This window comes from Lissotriton helveticus, chromosome 5_1 (genome assembly GCF_964261635.1).
Source record: "Lissotriton helveticus chromosome 5_1, aLisHel1.1, whole genome shotgun sequence".
Lineage (NCBI taxonomy): Eukaryota > Metazoa > Chordata > Amphibia > Caudata > Salamandridae > Lissotriton > Lissotriton helveticus.
In genome coordinates, this window is record NC_136065.1 from 1,919,585,207 (window position 1) to 1,919,606,878 (window position 21,672).

Consider the following 21,672-nt stretch of genomic DNA (forward strand, 5'->3'; position numbering starts at 1 on the left):
CAGCGTTGCGGAGAGCGTAAGGTAAGTGGTTTTATTTATTTATTATTACTTATCCCGTCACTTGTCAACTTTCCCCCACCCTGGCAAGGTTGAGGGTGCTGGAAGTCGACAAACGAAGCGATAAGTAATATTACATAAATAAATAAAACCACTTACCTTGACCTCGCCACATCGCTGAGTCGGAGATGCGGCGAGCACAAGTTAAGTGGTTTTTATTTATTTCATATTACTTATCCTGTAGTTAGTCGACTTCCACCACCCCTGCCCAACCCCACCTTAATGCTTTAACCTGTGCGAGCCGCCACTGCAATAGGGTATTGATGGAGCAGACTGGGGCCCCTACTCAGGGTGTAATGCAGCCCCTAAGCTCCTGCGGTGAAGGGACGGGGTGGGCTAATGCTTCACAGGCCCCCAAACCATCATGGGGATCCCGATAAGCTCAAAGCCAATGAATATCTGTGAGATATGTCAGATTACATGAAAAAATCTAGTATAAAACACATCCATGCAATTGTACAGTAAACTGTTATTTAAAATACAATTACACATTATTTGCGCTTTTTCAACACATCAACATGATTATAACAATAACTTGGCACAGTAAGTAATTGTTTTACTAGAAATTGTATTAAACAAAGCTGTTGAATGAGTCACTTGCATGGGCCTATGTCAATTTTTTTTTGTTCGCCAATGTCCTTCAGTACCCGACCACCTATGTAAATGCAGATGCCTTATGTGAGGAAAATTATAAATACATCAATTGACCACTAGATGGTAGTGTTACACTGGTAATAGTTTGACCGCAAACCGAGGTTTGAGAGCTTCTACAGACTTTTGAACACAGTGAAGTTAATGGGTCAGCTCGAGCTCTTTTGTGCTTCCAAGTCCACCCAATCTCACGAATCTGTTTGCACGTCTTCAGCACAGAAAATTTTACCGCAAATGTGCAAGTTCAAATTCAGTCTAAAAGGCCAAAAGGCCTGCTAAAGAGTATCGATGCTATTTATTGCAGCTGATAAATACCTATACTATGGGTTACATCCCTATTGGGTGCTATAAAGAGGGCCTTTTACAAGCTTGTTGCGCATACCATGAGGTTTTTTTCATGTTTAACGCACAAAAGTCTGCATGATATGGTAAATACATATGCTTTTCCCCGTTAAATTTCAATATGTTTGACCTGCCGGAATGCAGCAAAGGTAGAGTTATTTAATGAATCTGGTAATTATCGGATGCGTTCAATACCTTCAAACTCGTAAGTCTGACCCATATGTAAACAGGGGTTTATGCACAGGTCGTAGTTCACCAACCCACTTGTAAACAGTCCCTAAGGGGGCCTATTCTCTAAAGAGTAGTAGTAGAGCTGTCAAGTACATTTTAACTGACTTATGTGCTTGGGGCCTCATTTATGAGAAATGACGCATCGCTGCGTGAAAGCAGCGATGCGTCACTTATCAGTGCACACTCCTTGCGACATACCTGATGCGTCATATTTAATGTATGACGCATCATGTCGCAAGGAGTTACAGATACGTCAGTATTTCTGACGTATCTGTAAGCGCAAAAGTGACGCATTGCTGGAGTGTGTCACAAAAGTGACGCAACTCCAGCAATGCGTCCTTTCACATGGGGCAAGCCCCATGTGAAAGGAGCTGCGTCAGTCTTACGCCTGCTGTGAGGCAGGCGCAAGATTTTGACGCAACGGCGTCCTAGAAGCGACGCAGTGAAATCTCATAGATTTCACTGCGCCACTTCTACGAAGCTTTTTGCGGGGGAACGCTTCCCCCTGCATACATTATACCTGGCGCAGGTATAATGTAGCACAGGGGTTTACAAAGTGACGCATCTGCTTAGATGCGTCACTTTGTAAATAGTGCGCAACAGGAGGCATGTTTTACGCCGCCAATGCGTCACAAAAAGTGACGCATCGGAAGCGCAAAACTGACGCAAGGCCTCATAAATGAGGCCCTTGCTGTTTTAGGTTGAAGCTTCCAAAGAGAAAATAATACAGTGTTTCACTACTTTTCCCAAAAAATTTACCAGCCAGGATTTAAAAATACAGACCAGCTCAGTGAAAATAAACAGTCCAGTAGCAACCCTACTCATAAATCTTCAGCAAGAGATCTTTGTCTATGCCTGTCCTATGCACCTACCTCTGCAATGAATGCAGAGATTTCCACGCAAAGAGGTTCACATTTGTGTGATAAATGTGGCACGGACAAGGTGGAGTAGTTGGGAAATGGGAAACCATTAGTACTAAGTGGGTGGCATTTGGGAAAATGTAATGAGTGTTTTAGGGAGGCTCATGCTAATATGAAATACAGCAGTGAGAGAGAAGGACACTTGTTATTCATAAAAGTCACACCTAAATCTACTGCAGTAGTACTACTGACAAAATAGGCTCAAGTCTAGCTCAGCCAACACTTGGAGCATGTCAAAGAGCATACATGGAGAGTCACTGGTACTGCAACACATCTGCAAATGTCAAAATAATGTCTGCACTTCATTATCTGTGCAGTGGCTATTTCTAAAGGGTCATTGCAGACAATGTGGCCATCTCAGAGGCAAGCTAATCTCAAAGCTTCACTAGCTGAATGCATCCATCAATTTATTGGCTTTTCCAACCCCCATGCTGTGTGTCAGACATTCTGAAAGTCCGGACAGGTTATTGATCAGCATGTTACATTTTGGAGATTTTAGTTTACTTTCCAACATTGCAAGTATGAACTAAAAATCAAAGCAAATAAAGTTCTGGTGGATAAAAATCTAGGTCTGGCAGAGCTGTAACCATGGAACTAGCAGGCAAGTAGTCCCATTGCAGTCCTTTATCATTCCACCTAGCCCCAGAGCATTCCTAGGAGCCTCAGTTTAACCCCACTAGTCGCGTTGTCTTTTAGGACCTTAGACATAATTCTGTGCCTTTGAGTTAATCCTGTTGTGTGGCCGTGGCAGTCTCCTCACTGCCCTATAATGAGATGGATGGTAGCACTGCCACAGCACCACCACAGCAGCCAGGGAACCGCCATTCCCTGGCGGTGTTGCGGCGATGTAGCGGCATCCATAGGTGGCGGTCCCGCCTTGCATATTAGGAGTTTCCTCTCTGTCAGGGTTTTTATGGTGGGTCACCCTCCATAAAAACCGTGGTGGAGAGCAAACAATGGGGGCCCTACAGGGTCCCCTGGTGTCCCATGCTGTACAGGAACTGTTTTTGGCGTTCGCACTGCGGTGCCTGTTTTTAGAGGCACCGCTGTGGGAACCCCCAAACAAAGCCCGCCAGACAGGAGGAAACTCCTAACCTGACGGGCGGCCTCACTATGGGTTTGGCGGTGTGGTGGGCCAGGGAGCGGCACCGCTAAACCCACAAACTGGCCCTTTGTGTGATTTGAGGCTTGACACTGTAGACCTTTGTTCCTCAGTTAATCTATTCTTTAGGGTATTGATAAAAACATATCTGGCAGATCCCTCAGTGGTGCAGATTCATATAGAGATGGTGTGCATATATTCGTGTCTAACTCACCTTTCCTTGTTTACTTCCCACAGGGTCTTTTTCCGCCGACACTATCCCCTGGCTACAATAAGCTTCTGCTGCCTGGATCCACAGAACAGACAGTGAGTGCTGTGCTGATGTTACTATGTTCAGATCAACCCTTCTTTTAAAGGCAAATATCTCTTTGAGGGCTAGGACTGTCCATTTCTTTCCATACCCATGGGGATGTCTGAGCTGTAATCCACTACTTTCCCAATAGATGGGAAAAAAAGGCACGACTTTGGGTCTGTGAAGGGTGTGTTTACTGTAACAAGGGCTGCGCATTAGTCAAGTGCACTATATCGCCTAGGGATGTAGGATATGCGTTTTACAGCCTTTCAGCAATGACACCAAGATCAAAATAAATTAATTAAAATCTCCTTAGAACCTTGCATTTCAACCTTCAAAGTTGGGCCTGAAGAATGATAAATGCATCAACTCTGATGTCTCCCACATTTTAGGGAACTGGTGTTTTATGGCTGGTGCCCATGCTTGAGTATTTAAACTTTGCATCTCAATGAGGCTTTTGTTGGTTCAGAATGTGGCATGAAGCTGCATAATAAAGCTCAACAGCTTAGAGGCATAGTGTTTCACAAATAAAGCCTAATACTGCAAAAATTGTGTATCAGAATTTTTCAAAAGTATGTTTCGGAAATGGAACAATGGGATTACATAGCAGACACCCACATTTCTAAAAAATGAGGCCTGTTACTGCCTAAGGTCTATATCTCTTAGGTCTACTGTAGGTCTTTTGAGCACAGAGCTTGTCTAAACACTAGTTATTAGGCCTCACTAGACTAACTGGCATGATTCACAGCAGAGGATACAAAAAGAGTGTCACTGTTAACAACAAGCATTACTGCGTGGATCAAAGGTCCATAATAGTAAATGAAACAACCTGCCATTGGCCCCCGTTGCAGTGCATCTGAATGTAATTTTTGTGAGGGCAGCAGTTAAGGGACGGACAAGGAGCCAGTTGTAGTCCTAATATCTACAAAAAAATAGCCACTAAAATATTAAGATTAATATATATAGCTAAATATATATTTTTCTTTACCTAAATGTAAGTGACAGAAGTACATACTGCAAAAATACCTACAGTAAAATATATAGAAAGTAAAAAAATATATGCTGCAAAACTATTGACTACAATATAGTAATAGACTTAACAAAACTCACAAAAGTATATATATGTCAAATATTTTAAATTAAGTTTGCATCTAAACATAAAAAAGATATTTATATTAATAGCAAAATAAGTAACACAAATGTTTCAATATTTTCGTAACAAGTTTATTTGATTTAATAATATAAATAATGCATTCTTTTTAGAATAATGTATACTATATTAAAATTAACAACAATACATGTAATCAAGTTATGTTAACCAATAATATGTTAATAAATGCAATATTAAATAATAAATGCATAGATCTAAAAACACATCCTCAAAATTACTTTAGCCTTGTTTAACAATTAAAAGTATAAACACTAAGGGGGTCATTATGATGTAGGCGGATCGCCACCGCCCGCAAGGCGGTGGCGATCCGCCCTACATCCTTCTCCGCCCGCCACCCATTTACCCCTGCCATATTAGTATGGCGGGGGGTACCGCGGCGGATGGGAAGACCGTCTGCCAGCTTTTCAGCCCGGTCAACATGTCGACCGGGCGGAAAGGGTTTAATATGGTGGCGGTGTCTGCTAGACACCGCCATCCATATTAGTATGGGAAACTTGCCTTTCCGTGGTGGCAAAGGCATGCGGATTCTGCTTTCGGGGGCCCGTTGCAGGCCCACAGGGTTTGAGGGGGTGAGGGGTGCACATGGGAGGTACCTATGGTACCTACCACCCTGCATTGTCATGGACATGGTAGCAGGCACCTCGCGGTGCCTGTCACCTTGTGCATGACAATGCACGCAGTGCATTCCCAGCATTATGGCGGGCGGTGCTGTGAGCACCGCTCGCCACAATGCTGGGAATGGATAATGCCACCGCCACGGTGGCATCCTAATCACCGGGGCGGGACCGCCGCACCACTGGCGGCCGGTCCCAGCACAGCTAGGGAGAGGTGGCGCCGCGGCCAGGGCGACTGACGCTGGAATCTGGGGATCAGGGTTCGATCCCCGGCTCTGGCGGCAGGTGAGCCCAGCACCATGTGACTCTGGGCAATAGCTCGCTTAATCTTCCCGAGGGCCCCCAGCGCCTAGAGACCCTTACGGGTGATTGTGCGCTTTACAAATGGGGATTATTATTATTATTAGGGTGGTGGGCGGACGGAAGTCTGCCCACCATTCTAATGGGCCCCTAAATATCAAACATTTTATTAGATTGTTTTATAAATACCATACACAAAAAAAAACTATTAAAGGCAAACGGGAAAAAAGAAGTTAACATTTTTTCTAAAGTATACTTTAATAATTACAATACCACAACCATTAAAAAGTATTTTATGGGATATGGAAGTGATATTTGCAACAAACTGAGGAACATATACATTTTGAGAGGTACAAAATTACTATTATAGTTCCAGTCCCACATCATAGTTAAGTGTTTTTATTTGTGGGAGTCATAATTACCAATTTCAGTCCCACGAAAATTTGGGAAAGTGAATATATATTTGGGGGGGGGGGACTATTCTAACTCCAGTCCCACAAACATTGGTAAAAGTGCATATATTTCTGGGCATGGGTAATTTTAATTATTCTAATTATGGTCCCATAAGCATTGGGAAAAGGGCCTATATTGAGGGAGTCCAATTTACTATTCTAACTTCAGTCTTACACACATGAAGGAAAGTACATATGTTTGGGTGGGCCAGAATAAATATTCTAATTCTAGTTGCGCAAACATTGGAGAGGGTGTATTTAATTGTGGATGGGGCAGATTTACTATTGTGACCCCAATCCAATCAACACCAGGGGAAGAGCATATATATATATGGTGAGGTGAGATTTACTTTGCTAACTCTAATCCCATAAAAGTACGAGAAAGGGAATGTTTCAGGAATGGTGGTGCCAGTGGTAGGTAGATTTTCTATTCTCACTCTCATTACTGAAAGATTCAGGAAAGTCCATACATTTGAGGGTAGGGAAGATTTCATATTTTAACCCCAGACGCACAAACATTGGGAAATGTATTGTTCAAACTCCAATCCCACAAACATTGGTGAAAGTACAATGTTTTTTGTGTGTGATATTTGTGCTTGTTTGAGGGTTCATATTTACTATTGTAAATCCAGTCCCACAAACACTGGGGAAAATGCATACCATTTCGAAGGTGGGCAGGGGAAAAGGAATTGTGGGCAGATTTACTTTTCTAACTCAAACCGAGCATAAAACTTATGAATGGGTAATTAATTGGATGGGTCATATTGACTAACAAATACAATTAAACTACTCTGAACCCCATATAATAGTTATGTTCGAGGCATGTGGGCTGCTAAATTCATATCTATTGCATAGATCGCCGCCTAGTGTTGGGTCCGGATGATTGCACATTGTTGTCCTGGAAGAGTCTTCGAAGTATCACGAGATAGGTGGCTCCTCCCCTGGACTACAGTGCGCATGGGCATCGACTCCATCCCCAGATTGTTTTTTTGCGCCATTGGGTTCGGATGTGATTTCGACGTCTCCTTGTCGGAATCGAAAAAAACTTACTTCTTAAGGCCAAAAGGCCTTCGTTACCTGCGTCGGTATTGTTAGCGTGCGGTCTCGAGCATCATCCCACTCTTCGAGTCGGAATTCTGCGGAGTCGAGTAACTCTTCGGACATCGAGGCCCTCTCGTCGCAGCAAGACCCCGACGATCTTACCATGGAACGGAGTCCGTTCAAGTTCTGCCCCGTCTGTGGGTCCAAGTACCCACATATCGACGTGCATCCAGTCTGTAACAAATGCCTCTCGCCGGACCACAACAAGGACAACTGCATGCCCTGCTCAAAATTCAGGTCCAAGAAAACGCTCAAGCTTCGGCGCGCGGCGCGCCTCGAGGCCCGGCGAGCAGCTCCGGCACCCGACGACATATTCGACGACCCCGCAGAAGAAGGCCGCAGCCATCATCTTCAGATTTCACCACCGTCGATGGAGGTCGAGGCCGATCCCGAGGAAGATGTCGCAGGACTGGGCCAAGACCTTGAATACGTCGAGGAGGTAGGGGACGACGAAGAAGTTTATGGGGCCGCGGAAGATAGCTCGGAGGAAGAGCTATGCCCCGAAAGTTACATGATTCAGGCTCAGGTCACGGGATCGCCACTCGGCCTTACCCACGACCCTGCCCCGCTATCCCCGGCCCCGCCTTCTGGCCCGGCCACGGACACAACAGCGGAGACGCCATTGCGCGTATCGAAACCGAAACCTTCGGAATCGACCACACCTAAGATGGCCGACGTCCCATCGAAAACCAAACCGAAACCTACGGCTTCGACAACACCTAAAATGGCCGACGTCCCATCAAAAATCACAAAACCTGCTCCCCCATCGACTCCGTCGCCCTCAGGCCCTCCGAAGTCGAAGAAGGCTGTCAAGTCAACAGCGCCGCAGAAGGTGCCCAAGGACCCGTCCTCGAAGACGGTCGTCCATCATGGGTCGGGCACGGTTACACCGGCAATATCCACTAAAGCCGTCGATCCAAAGTCTGCACAGGCCCACGACACAGAGTCCGGAGGTACTACGCATCGGCACAAAGACAACAAATCTAAAGCAACGGCATCGGCGCCTAAGCCTATAATGGAGGTACGGACGCTGCCGAAGATTCGGTGGCGGCCTCCGCTTCACCGCCAAAGGCCTCCGATAGTACCGGACATGAGGCATCGGTTACCAAACCCTCCGCTTCCTTCCCAAAGCAGGTCGCTGACTCCCTCAAGCGTATTCGGGAGAAGGCTTCGACGTCGACGACTCTTACGCCGTTGGGTCCAAAACAACTGGACGCACCTGCCAAGACTTCGACCAAGCTTCTGTACACACTGCCGCCGAAGGTGGCACCGAAGGCATTTGCACCCAAATCGGTGCCGAAGAGATCTGAAACGTCAGAACCTTCGACGCAAAGTGGCCGATTGGATCGACATCAAGCCTCAGAAGAACAATCTGAGCATTACATCGATGCAGAAACAGGGAAATTGACCCTCTATAAAAGAAAGATCACTTCCCAACCATTGCAATCCTATGTCATTCCACTAAAAAAGAAAAGGCCAGCACATGACATTCCTGCCCTTGTGGAACCTATTCAACCTACACCAAGGAGGAGTCCGTCACCTTCCCCCAACCAGTCAGGGGGAGAGGATGATGACCAGGATGACCAGTACAATTTCTCGGACAACAATGACCCTGATGTACAACAGGACTCATATGACGACACTGGTGACCAGGGAGGCCATCAGGGGGTACAGGACCCACAGGTTTTTGGTGCACGTACATCCCCAACTGAGGATTCTGCGGCATTCAATGCCTTAATAGAGCGGGCAGCTGCGAATCATGATGTGGACATGCATGCTGACCCAGTGGAAGAAGATTTCTTGTTTGACACTTTCTCTGTCTCAGAAAGAACAGTTAAGATACTTCCTACGCTGAAAGGTGTCCTTAAGCATGCCCCAGAGATCTTTAAGGAACCTACCAGGGCGAGAGTGGTGAACCCACGTATCGAAAAAAAATACAGACCAGCACCTGGGGACCCTGCATATATTCGGGGACAGTTGCCTCTGGACTCGTTGGTCGTCGCCAATGCCCGAAAGAGGGCGAACTCCCAAACAACGGGTGAAGCTCCTCCCCCAGACAAGGAGTCGAAAGTGCTTGAGGCATCGGGCAAAAGGGTGGCTGCGCAGGCTGCCAATATCTGGCGTATATCAAACACACAGGCACTATTGGCACGATATGATAGGGCGCATTATGACACCCTAGAACAGCTCCTTCAACACCTACCTGATCAGTTTAAGGAGGGAGCCGAAATGCTCATACAAGAAGGAAAGCTCATCTCAAACGCTGCAATAAAGTGTGCACTTGATGTGGCTGATACAGCGGCTAGGGCGATTAACACTAGCGTCATGTTAAGGCGACAAGCATGGCTTCGCATATCAGAGTTTAAACCTGACATTCAGACAACGATACTCAACCAGCCCGTTAATCCTGACAGACTGTTTGGCCCAGATGTTGACACCACCCTCGAGAAAATTAAAAAAGACAATGAGACAGCTAAGTCCATGGGGGCGCTTCAGTCTCAACAATTCAGGGGGAGCACTTATCGTCGCTCAGGTGCACGTGGTGTTACCAGAGGACACTTGGGTCAACAGACACAATTCACAAAGGGTGGAGCACAATCCTCGTACCCCAAGCAGGGTAGAGGGGTTTACAGAGGTAATAGTGCCAAGGGCAGAGGCAGAGGAAACTCCCGTTCCTCTGCCGCCAACAAACAGTGACTCTCTGTCACTGCCCCCCGACCATACAACACCTGTCGGGGGGAGACTCCAGCAGTTCCTGCCAGTCTGGACATCCATCACCACAGACAGGTGGGTAAGACAGCTTATCCAGTACGGTTATTGTTTGGAGTTAACATCCACTCCACCCAACATTCCCCCAAAACAACGTCCTATGTCGGCAGAGCACTTGCACTTATTGCAGCAGGAAGTGGTGGTGATGCTGCAAAAAGGCGCAATCAAGCTCGTACCAGTGGAGGAGGAAGGCACAGGGGTCTATTCCCTGTACTTCCTTATCCCAAAGAAGGACAGATCCCTCAGACCCATTCTGGATCTACGCCCCCTCAACCTGTATATACTGTCAGAACACTTTCACATGCTTACACTGCAGCAGATTCTTCCCCTGCTGAACCAAGGGGACTTCCTAGCAACCTTGGACCTCAAGGATGCTTATTTTCACATACCACTCCACCCATCCCACAGAAAATACCTCAGGTTCACCATCCAAAACAGGCACTATCAGTTCAAAGTCCTACCCTTCGGAGTGACCACTGCCCCCAGAGTGTTTAATAAGTGTCTGGCGACAGTTGCGGCGCACCTCAGGAGGCAGAACATACATGTCTACCCTTACCTAGACGACTGGCTCGTTCAAGCAAAGTCAGAACAACAGTGCGCCGCAGACATGTCCCACACCATTCGCCTCCTTCACAGTCTGGGGTTCTCGCTAAACTACCCAAAGTCGCACCTTCAACCAGCCCATGTGCGGCAGTATCTGGGCGCGACAATAAATACCCTGACCGCTATGGCTCAGCCAAACCCGGTCAGGATCGACAACATTCAGTCGCTGATCTAGAGGTTCAGGCCGCAACACTCACTACCAGCGAGAGTGTTCATGCAGTTGATAGGCATGATGGCCTCCTGCATCTACATAGTCCCGCACGCAAGGTTGCACATGCGCCCGCTCCAAGAATGCTTGGCAAATCAGTGGACACATGCTCAGGGACAACTGACAGACCTAGTGTTGGTGACCGGTCGGGCATACAACTCTCTGCATTGGTGGACTCCACACAACCTTTGCAAGGGACGACCGTTCCAGGAGCCTGTGCCACAGATTACCCTAACAACGGACGCATCTCTCCAAGGGTGGGGAGCTCATGTGCTCCACTACACGGTGCAGGGACTGTGGTCAACGCAGCAACAGAGGTTGCACATCAACTACCTGGAATTGATGGCAATCTTCATGGCGCTCAAGTCCTTCAAAGTACATCTGTGCAACAAGGTCGTGTTGATCCGGACGGACAACATGAGAGCCATGTACTACATCCAGAAGCAGGGAGGTACTCACTCTCCACAGCTGTCTCATCTGGCTCAGAGCATGTGGAAGTGGGCCATTCAGAGGAACATCTTCCTCATGGCGGAACACCTCCTGGGCAAGGACAATCAGATGGCGGATCTGCTCAGCAGGTACAGCCATCAAATGCACGAGTGGGAGATACATCCATCAGTACTCCACCCGTACTTCCAACAGTGGGGTCATCCGGAGATAGACCTCTTTGCCACAAAGGAAAATGCAAAATGCCAAAGCTTTGCCGCCAGGTTCCCTCACCCGGAATCGCAGGGGAATGCGATATGGATGAACTGGTCAGGCAGATTTGCGTACGCTTTTCCCCCAGCGCCTCTCATCCCGCTGGTGGCAAGAAAGCTAAAGCAACACTCGATGACACTCATCCTGGTTGCTCCAACGTGGGCACGCCAACCATGGTACACCACGTTTCTAGAACTTTCCGTGGTACCGCATCAAAGGCTGCATCTATCTCCAAGCCTCTTGACGCAGAACCATGGCGACATTCAGCATCCAGATCCGCAACAGCTCAACCTGGCGATCTGGCTCCTGAGGTCCTAGAGTTTGGCTACCTCAACCTGCCTCCTGAATGCATGAATATCATACGGGAGGCAAGGAAGCCCACTACCAGAGCTTGCTATGCAGCAAAATGGAAGCGGTTTGTCATTTACTGTACAGATAACAATATCAACCCGCTAGATGCATCCATTCCTAACATCATCTGCTATTTGTTACATCTTTACAAATGCAATCTAGCGTACGCTTCCATTCGGATACACTTATCCGCCATAGCGGCTTATCTCCAGAACAGGCAACATCTCTCTGTCTTCAGAGTGCCTGCCATTAAAGCCTTCCTGGAGGGACTGAAACGAGTCATTCCTCCAAGAACACCACCAGCTCCAGTGTGGAACCTCAATGTGGTCCTCACTAGGCTGATGGGCCCACCGTTTGAGCCACTGCACTCCTGCGAAATTCAGTTCCTAACATGGAAAGTGGCTTTTCTCATTGCTATTACATCGCTCAGGCGCGTTAGTGAGCTGCAAGCGCTCACAATCCAGGAGCCATTCATACAAATTCATTCAAACAGGGTAGTACTACGCACTAACCCAAAATTCCTTCCGAAGGTGGTGTCACAGTTTCATATCAACCAAACTATTGACCTGCCCGCATTCTTTCAAAACCCACAAACAGTAGCGGAAAGAATGCTCCAAACATTGGACGTTAGGAGGGCGTTGATGTACTACATTGACAGAACACAACACTTTAGGAAAACACAACAACTTTTTGTTGCCTTCTCAGCACAGCACAAAGGCAACCCTATTTCCAAAGCAGGAATAGCCAGATGGATTGTTATGTGCATTCAAATCTGTTATCAAAAAGCTAAACGTACCTTAACAATACCCCCAAGGGCGCACTCCACAAGCAAGTTGGGGGCCTCCATGGCTTTCCTGGGGAACATTCCTTTGGAAGACATTTGTAGAGCAGCCACGTGGGCTACACCGCACACATTTACCAAACATTACTGTGTCGATGTGCATTCCAAGCAGCAAGCAGCTGTAGGACAGGCTGTTCTCAAGACACTTTTTCAGACTTCTGCAGCTGGCACGGGCAACCGCCGTTAATGGAGGGACTGCTATGTATTCTATACAATAGATATGAATTTAGCAGCCCACATGCCTCGAACTGAATATGCTACTTACCAGTATGCATCTGTTCTTGGCATGTAGGGCTGCTAACATGCATATCGCCCACCCTCCTCCCCGGTGCCCGTAGCGGCTGCAGATACTCTCTTGCATTCAATCATTAGCATGGACATCCTTTACACTATTTCACTCCATCTCTGCCACAATGGCTAAAAACAATCTGGGGATGGAGTCGATGCCCATGCGCACTGTAGTCCAGGGGAGGAGCCACCTATCTCGTGATACTTCGAAGACTCTTCCAGGACAACAATGTGCAATCATCCGGACCCAACACTAGGCGGCGATCTATGCAATAGATATGAATGTTAGCAGCCCTTCATGCCAAGAACAGATGCATACTGGTAAGTAGCATATTCAATTTTATTGATAAAAATGCACACATGTTAAAATAGTTAATGCAGATTTATTATACTTAACATTTAAAAACCCAATACACTTGTTAATAAATCACCATCCTTCTGAAAAACTGTGCAACTAATACACAATAAATTGCAAATTAACAAAACCCAATAATTAAAAAATATTTTAAATAAGAATATATTTGCAAATATAGATAGTAATCACTACATATTTTAAATTAATGAAACACTACCCACCCAAATAACCAAAAACTCCAAAACTTAAAATATATGCAAAAAAGTATTAAACACAAATGAAACACTACCCTCTCAAACCACCAAGAAACTCCAAAACCTGAATATATATGTACAAATCCTGAAATATATACATAAAATATTAACAACTAAAACAATTAACTACCATTTAAAACAAGCATTTACAATGCAATGGTTTCGCCTTTGGAAAAGTTAGAGCTATTGGCATTGTAAATGACAAAATTTGTATTTATGTGTTGGTTTTGAAAACAGATAAATAAATGGCATTGTCATTTACATTGCCATTAGGTTAATCTCGGCAGCCACTCTGCACTCCCTAGCATTCTGCAGTCACTCTGCACTCCCTAGCACTCCCTAGCAGTCTCTCTGCAGTCCCTAGCACTCCCTAGCACTCACTAGTCACTCTGCATTCTCTAGCACTCCCTAGTCACTCTGCACTCTCTAGCACTCCCTAGTCACTCTGCACTCTCTAGCACTCCCTAGCACTCACTAGTCACTCTGCACTCTCTAGCACTCCCTAGTCACTCTGCACTCTCTAGCACTCCCTAGGCACTCTGCACTCTCTAGCACTCCCTAGGCACTCTCTAGCACTCCATAGCACTGCAGCCAGCCTTCCCGCCCCAGACTGATAGCCACTGAAGCGACGAGGAGGTCCGGGCACTCCCTGGGACGCTCCGTGCCAGGGGCTGAGGGTGGCGATTAGCGAACGTGCATTCCACCGGAAATCTTTGAAATAAATCCAGTTTAAAAAAAACGGAGGGTCGGTGGCAGTCAGAATAGAAATTCTATTAAAAAAATATATAACCTGCAACCCACGGGCTGGTCCAAGCTACGAGGGGAGATACGCAGCAGCGCGCGTCACCCGAAATAAACCCACGCAGAGAATAAAGTATCTAAGAGAAGAACTGGGCAAAAGCAAGACAAGCTGGTTAAATACAGTAAGACTTGTGGCAATCGGAGGTTTGAAGCCTGGCAACAATGTGATGCAGCCTAGATGAACAAGGCTTTGAGGCGCCTTCGGACCCGGGAGAGCAGGTGGGAAGCCGGGCACAGCGCTCGAGCCACATCCGGGGAGCCCGACTGGCAGGTCGGTGCCGGGGCTAAGGGGCGTGTGCACTGCCGCGGAGCCGGTGGGGCGGGCCAGAAGTCACCTTGAGGGTCCGCTCCGATAGAAGACAAGCGAAAGGACACCATGAAAACTTTCAGGGAGCCGAGCCTTCCAGCTGGCAAGACGAGCAATTCATTCCAACCTCCCCTGTCTGTCTCCCTCTCGTGGCCTCCTCCTCTCCCCTTCTTTCTGCCCTCCTCCTTCCTTCTTTCCCTCCCCTGCCGCCCCCTTTCTGCCCTTTCTGAGCTATTGGCATTGTTAATGACAACATTTTTATTTGAGTTGGTTTTGAAAACAGATAAATAAATGGCATTTTGTCATTTACAATGCCAATAGCTTACTCTCGCAGCCTACACAATGGATACGCTCTACGTACATCCTCCAGATGTGTCTGCAATGCATGGCTTCACACCACCCAGTACCACCTTAATACCCAAATCAAATCAACAGGTGAGCAACACGCCATCCAGAACTCTCTGCAAAGCCTCCTCACACCATCTAAAGCCATGTGCACACCCTCCCCATCACCAGAGGAGGAGTACAGCCCCCCAGAAGCTTGTGTACAGCCCCTCACATCTTCCAGTACCCTGTGCACACCCTCTTACATACCCAACAAGGGATACAGCCTTCAAAACCCCATACGTGCCCAGTTCACAATAGCCAGTGCACTTTGCGCGCACACTAGACCTGGGGTACAGCCCTCATAACCCTTTCATTGACCTACTCCATCTAGTGACCTGCGCACACACACACCAGACGAGGGGCAAAGCCTCAAAAACTCACCATAGGGCACCCTGTGCACACCCTCTCACGCGCCAGATGAGGGATAGACGGTGCTAAATTTGTTAAATAAGTAAGTGCCAGGGCCTTCATCAGGAGGCCACTGCAGCTTGCACCTCCCATTGCCCCTGCCTGCTCTTTCAGTGACAGTACCAACGCAATTACTAACCACCCCGCTCTTACAAGTGAGACAATTAGGACTATTCCGGGTCTCCACAACTGTAAGAGTGGCTTGGGTGGCAGGTATTAGTTATTTCTAAGGTCTGCTCTATTGAAATAAGAAACAACGTGTGCTCATCTCTAAATTAGACAATGAGCGCTGCCATGTTGCAGACTGTCAGATGTGCCGGTGTTGATAAATTAAGTGCCCATGTCAAGCACTGGAAACCACTGGATCAAATTAAGCACTGGGTATAGAGCCTCCAGAACCAGCTGCATGTCCTACTCACTCCAACCAGTGCTGTGTGAAACATCCTCTAATACATCAAATAAGTGATACAACCCCAACAACACTTTGCACGCTTCCTCACACCGTCTAGTGCCATGTGCACACCCTCTCACATAGCACACAACAGATGCAACCCTCATAACCCTTTGCACGTCCTACTCACACAGTCAGGTGCCATGTGCGCACCCTCACATATACACACACTAAACAAGGGACAATGCCACAAGTATCCATGCCATCCAATACCTTGTGCATAGCCTTCTCACACACGGGGTCACACACACACACACAAGTGCATCTACCAGACGTCCCTAAAGTAAACATTAAACGTGCCTACTCTGAATGGAGAACATATGACACCTTCCTGCAATGCACCAGCATGTTACACAAGGCGGGCAATGCACTAGTATTGCATTAAATTTGTTTGGGAAAGTAATAGCCAGAGCCATAAGAATACAGCGTGTGAAAACTAACACTGATGTGGGCCGTGAGAGGCGGTGAAAAAAGTTAGAATACAGGATCGATTCCATCTTAAATGGATTGTGTTTGTGGTAATTTTGTGTGAGGGACATAAGACTTAAACCTGAACCAAACAGCAGATTCCCATACATGCAAGTACAGCGATGCAAATGTTTCACAGTGCAGAGGATGCACAGACAGCAGTGACTTGCGAACTGAGACTGGTAACACCACCGCCACCCACACGCTCATCCTACAGCAACAACAGTGAATTGTAAATCTGTAGACTTAGTATACCCAAAAAAAGTGACTTAGTAAAGCGGCCGGAGCTACTAACAAAGAAATGGGTTGTGGACAAAAGGCAAGTATATCCACCAATCAATCTTCTGTTCCATGTTTGAGCAACAGCCTATGTTGTGCAAAATGAAATTGAGAAACCGTGTACTCCAGGAACACAAGCAAGTAACAAATATGGCCAGACCCCACTATTCAATGAACTTTATCAAGCAAACTGATACTTTGCAAATAACAATGTAGAAACATACAGAATGTTGAGATCTTAGTCTCCAGCTCTGCTGTGTCCTGTCACAGAGGCGCATATGGAAGGGGTTAGGTCCAAAGTGGGGAAAGAGAGCTGGTACTAGATGCCCCGGCACCTGACATTCCAGGGATTCCCAGGTATAATTTACACCGCAGCCTCCAGTCTCCAGACTGCAGGAGCTGCACGGAAAGAGAGTACCAGTACCTCAGTGCAATTGAGAGCTGAACCCACTCACCTTACTCTTCACCTCCACGGTGCTGTTACTCTCCAGGAAGCGCAGGTTCTGCGACCTGCTGAAGCTGCGGTTTATGGCCACTGCTGCTTCGGACGCCTTGGCTGCGCTGGCTGGGGATGCAGGTGCCCCTACCGGGCGCGGAAGGCTATATGCAACTGCTTGTATCCGGGGGCTGTGCGCACTCCGGTGGGTAAATTCACTACCTCTCCCTGGACGCTAAGGATACTCTCCCACACCTTGTTCCCGCAGTTGCTCCAGACTCCTGGGATTGCTCACTCCTTTAGGTAGGGGAGGGGCCGCTTGCTGCTCTGGGGCAGTTGCCACTTCCTGACTGGGTGCAGCTTGGGCACGGACCTGGAGCGGCCTGCACCCAGGGAGTAGGCCGGACTGAGGTCTCCGATCTGCATGTACCTTTAATGCAGCGCAGCTGGCTTCTAGCGTTCCTCCTTGCAGGCCGCATGCAGGACGCCACACCTGTGCCGGCGACACCGGTGGGGGAATATCAGCAGTGTTTCTTTCTGGGTTTTTTTATTTCCTTTTTTTATGCGTTTTTATATAGCGCGGACTTTACCCGAAGGTGTCCGAGCGCTTCACAATAGCAACAGTAGTGATACATGAGGAGAAAATTACAAGTGAACAAATTACAAAAGCAAACGTTGACTCCATCTCCTATCCCATCAGTGATCGCCGTGCAAAAGAGATGCAAAGTTTCACGTGTAAAGGCAACACCGCTCTGTTTCAGACCCTGTCGTGGCCTGCCACCTCGCCTCCTCCCACCCAAAAGACACAGGAAGCGGGGAGGCAATATCAAAGACCCGAACTGCCTCGGAGAACCAGGACTGACCGCTGGACCCTCATGGGGCCTCTTCTAGGGAGCCCGCCCGAGCCTGGCACCCGCACAATAAGGGAAGCACGAAATCTTGAAAACTGGCACAACATGCCCCTTTCTCGAGTTCCATTGGTCCGAGTGACCCCCCGCCACCAAACGGATCTAACGCACAGAGACGATCATTCTGGGCACACACTGAAGTCTCCTGGTAGTGGAACATCACTCCCTCCATCAAACAACTTAACAGCAGAAATGCTGCATTTTAGGAACATTCTGACCTCCCCAATCCATATATACCCCCCTAAGCCCGGATACAATTCCCCCAACAACAGATCTGTAAATAAGTGACTTGGGTGTCAGACACGTTGCTGCTCCTACCCCCTCCTCTAGGCTCTAAACACACTCTCAGCGCACTGAAGGCGGCCCCAAGCGATGTGCGCCCAGACATCGGTGTGAACTTCTGTGGCTGTCTCAGCTCGTATCTAACACCGAGCACATGATGCGGGGCACTTCTAGTGGAAACACAGGAACTCAGAGACCACAGGCTCTCTCCCCACACTCCATACCCCCCCCTTTACCGGGGGCACCCACTGCCTTTTCTACCCCCAGCCGGGCAGCGGGGACGTCGCCCAGACTCGAGCACAAAGCACAGCCCCGCACAAAAGATGGCAGAAGTTCGGGTCCTACCTTGAGACAGAGTGTCCGAGAGAGTCAAAATCCAGAAGAGCAAGATCAGCATGCTCCCTACTGCGGCCCCCAGGCGGCGGCTGAGTGTCGGGGGGCTTGACAAGGGGGGTGTCCGTTCCTTGGCGTCGCCGTCCTTTCTTCCTCCTCAATGTTCCTCCAGATAAATCATCCCCCACTGAAACGAGCTGCCAGACCGTCCGCCCCCTTGCCTCTCACACACTCTCGCGCACACAAAAAAGTCTTGTGTTAAGAGTCATGAAGTGAACACAGGCAGTGACGGCAGGTGGCTACACTGCTTCAGTCCCACTTGCAGTGCGAATTCGCTGCTCTCACCCTGCCTTGGCGCTTCAAGCCAATGTGCACCGGAACCAGCCAGGACTCTGAGCTGTACTGGGGGGGCGGAAAGGCACAGGGAGGGGGCGGGAGAGGACACGGACGGCCGGAAACATTGCCAGGACAGCGAGGGGGGGCGGAAAGGCACAGGGAGGAGGCGGGAGAGGACACGGACGGCCGGAAACGGCCGGAAACATTGCCAGGACAGCGAGGGGGGGCGGAAAGGCACAGGGAGGGGGCGGGAGAGGACACGGACGGCCGGAAACGGCCGGAAACATTGCCAGGACAGCGAGGGGGGGCGGAAAGGCACAGGGAGGGAGCGGGACGGACGGCGGGAGGGGGCGGGAGAGGACAGCGCTTCTGAATTCACTTTCAGTGAAAGGGGAGGGAACGGGAAAAAACGTAACTCCGCCCTGGGAAAAAATCTCCGGAACGCCCCCGAATCTGGTCCAGCCTTGATGGACAGATCCGGCACTCAATGGCTAGCCTCCATTTATGGAGCTAGCCAATGAGAGCCGGGGGACGTTCCAGGAGTCCTTATTGACGACATAGGATTTCACCTGCGCTGAAGAGCTGCGCAGAGCGCAGCCTTCGGCAGGCGAAACCCAAAAATCACTGAATATTATTTAGTACAGCTATTTAATAAAACGATGTCCATCTGTTACCACAATAAACCCCAGACCCTGAAAAAATAACATATATAACTGATACATACCATTTAATATTATAAAAGAACAATAATTTAATTTATATATCCCAATAAATTGCAACAAAAATATAAACAAAACACAATACAAATAAATACATAAAATTAGAATAACTACCAAAATATATAAAGCAATATTTGAAACATCGATATTATTGTTGACAAATGAAAAGCTATATACTAACCTCAATATTTTCGCCCTCGAGATTTTGGTACTTATGGTATTTTGACCACAATATTAATGTGAAATGATATTTTGGAGATGATATTCCGAAGCCATAGCAAGTAACCTGATTGTCTGGGCCACTCTCAATATTCCAACAAACGCGTAAAAGTGTATTGTGTTATAAGACTAAACATCAGGATTGCTCTTTTCACTCTTTATCTTAGTAACGCAGCTTTCTTTAATTTATTCTTTGTCACCCGTGCAAAGGCAAATCTTAAAGTGGGTTCAAATGAAGACTTCACATTTATCCCAATACAAACCAGCCAATGGAGTGCACATGTTAAGTAACAATGACATAAATCTATTTATTGAATATTAAAATCAAAATGGATCTGAAGGTGAGAATGACCAAGGACCCTCTGGTGCATCAACATGAAAAATCACATATTTAGCAGGACAAAGAACAAGAAAACAAACTCCATAAAAAAGTACACAAATGTAAATGGTATGTAGGGCTGTCCCTGAGGGTGAATACCAGATTCTTAGTCTGGTTATTCACTGCATTAATAATATGAAATTACAGATAGCTAAAAAGGAATACTCTGAAAGTTTTACATTTCAGGGTTCTGGGTGACATCATAGACAAATCGAAGTTTGTTCTTTTTGTCTATCTGATTTCACTCCAAACCCCTTGGTGAAAAACATCCAAGTTATTCACTAGCCCATCTATAATTGTGTATGAAGTAACTACTTCAGTGTGTCATGTTAAAATGTTCTCAAAATTCAATTCAACATGCTAGGGATTGGCATACTTCAGTAATAAATCCTTCAGAATTACACAAGGATTATTTCTGAAGAAGCACTCCACTCTGCAATGTACTGTTTTATCTTTGTTATTGTTAAACTTACATTATTACATACATAAATGTTATTTTGAGCATTGATTTACACTGGAAATGTACTTCTTCCTTCAATGATGCCCGAGTTTAAGTTTCCATCTACCATTGCGAGATGCTTCCTAATACAATGCACGTCCTTAAAAATACTTTTTTGTCTCTTTTTCAGATGGCAAAAACAGTGTCGATCTTCCAGGTAAGCTACCAGAGCTGCAACACCATGTACACATGTCCCCTCATTATAAAAGGATTGCAAACTTTCCAATAAAAGGCCCAATTTACAAAAGTTAGTTTGCATTTGTAGATGTGTATACGTGTAGATTTATTTCTAAACCAGGTTTAATTCCCCACTTTTTTGCTATTCACAATTTGTGGGCAGAGATTTACACCTAGATGTGGACTTAGTTGAAAGGGTGGAGAGTTTTATAACTGCATTTACCATAGTAGATTTGCAATTGGTAACTTTCCACCTGTTTTTGGATATCTCTGTCTACATTTAGGAAAATATAGGTAAACATTGGGAAATGTATTAAAGTTGTTTTTCTTAAATTAAATAACATTATTTTAATGTAAAAATGTAATATGAATATGGGTTGTCAGATTTATACGTTTCTTCGACCATGCCCGTTCCAATTAATTATTTTTGGAAGTGTGGACAGGTTTCAGTGCTGTTTAACGAAATGGCATTTAACTAATGGAAGAATAGACGACTTTTTTTTCAAACAAATATTAAGTAAAGATTATAAATGAACACATACAATACACTGCATGCTAAAATGAACTTTGTTAAATTGTTGATTAGTTGAAAAATATTATTTTTTTTAGATATTATTTATAGCAACACTCACCCTAACTAATATTTATATTTTGAGTTAATTTGCAATACACTTAAGAATGT

The 21,672-nt window shown here is 46.7% G+C and overlaps 1 protein-coding gene across 2 annotated transcripts in view; it reads left to right on the top strand.

Moving 5' to 3' along the window:
- Nucleotides 1–21,672, top strand: part of TNS4 (tensin 4) — a 90,312-nt gene that overhangs the window by 64,846 nt on the left and 3,794 nt on the right. For both annotated transcript variants that reach the window (XR_013595006.1, XM_078645511.1), the window contains exons 11-12: nt 3,541–3,609; nt 20,944–20,970. Coding sequence is in view for 1 of the 2 variants with exons in the window: in XM_078645511.1 (XP_078501637.1) it covers nt 3,541–3,609; nt 20,944–20,970 (96 nt within the window). In the remaining variant the exon portion in view is untranslated. The remainder of the gene's footprint in view (nt 1–3,540; nt 3,610–20,943; nt 20,971–21,672) is intronic.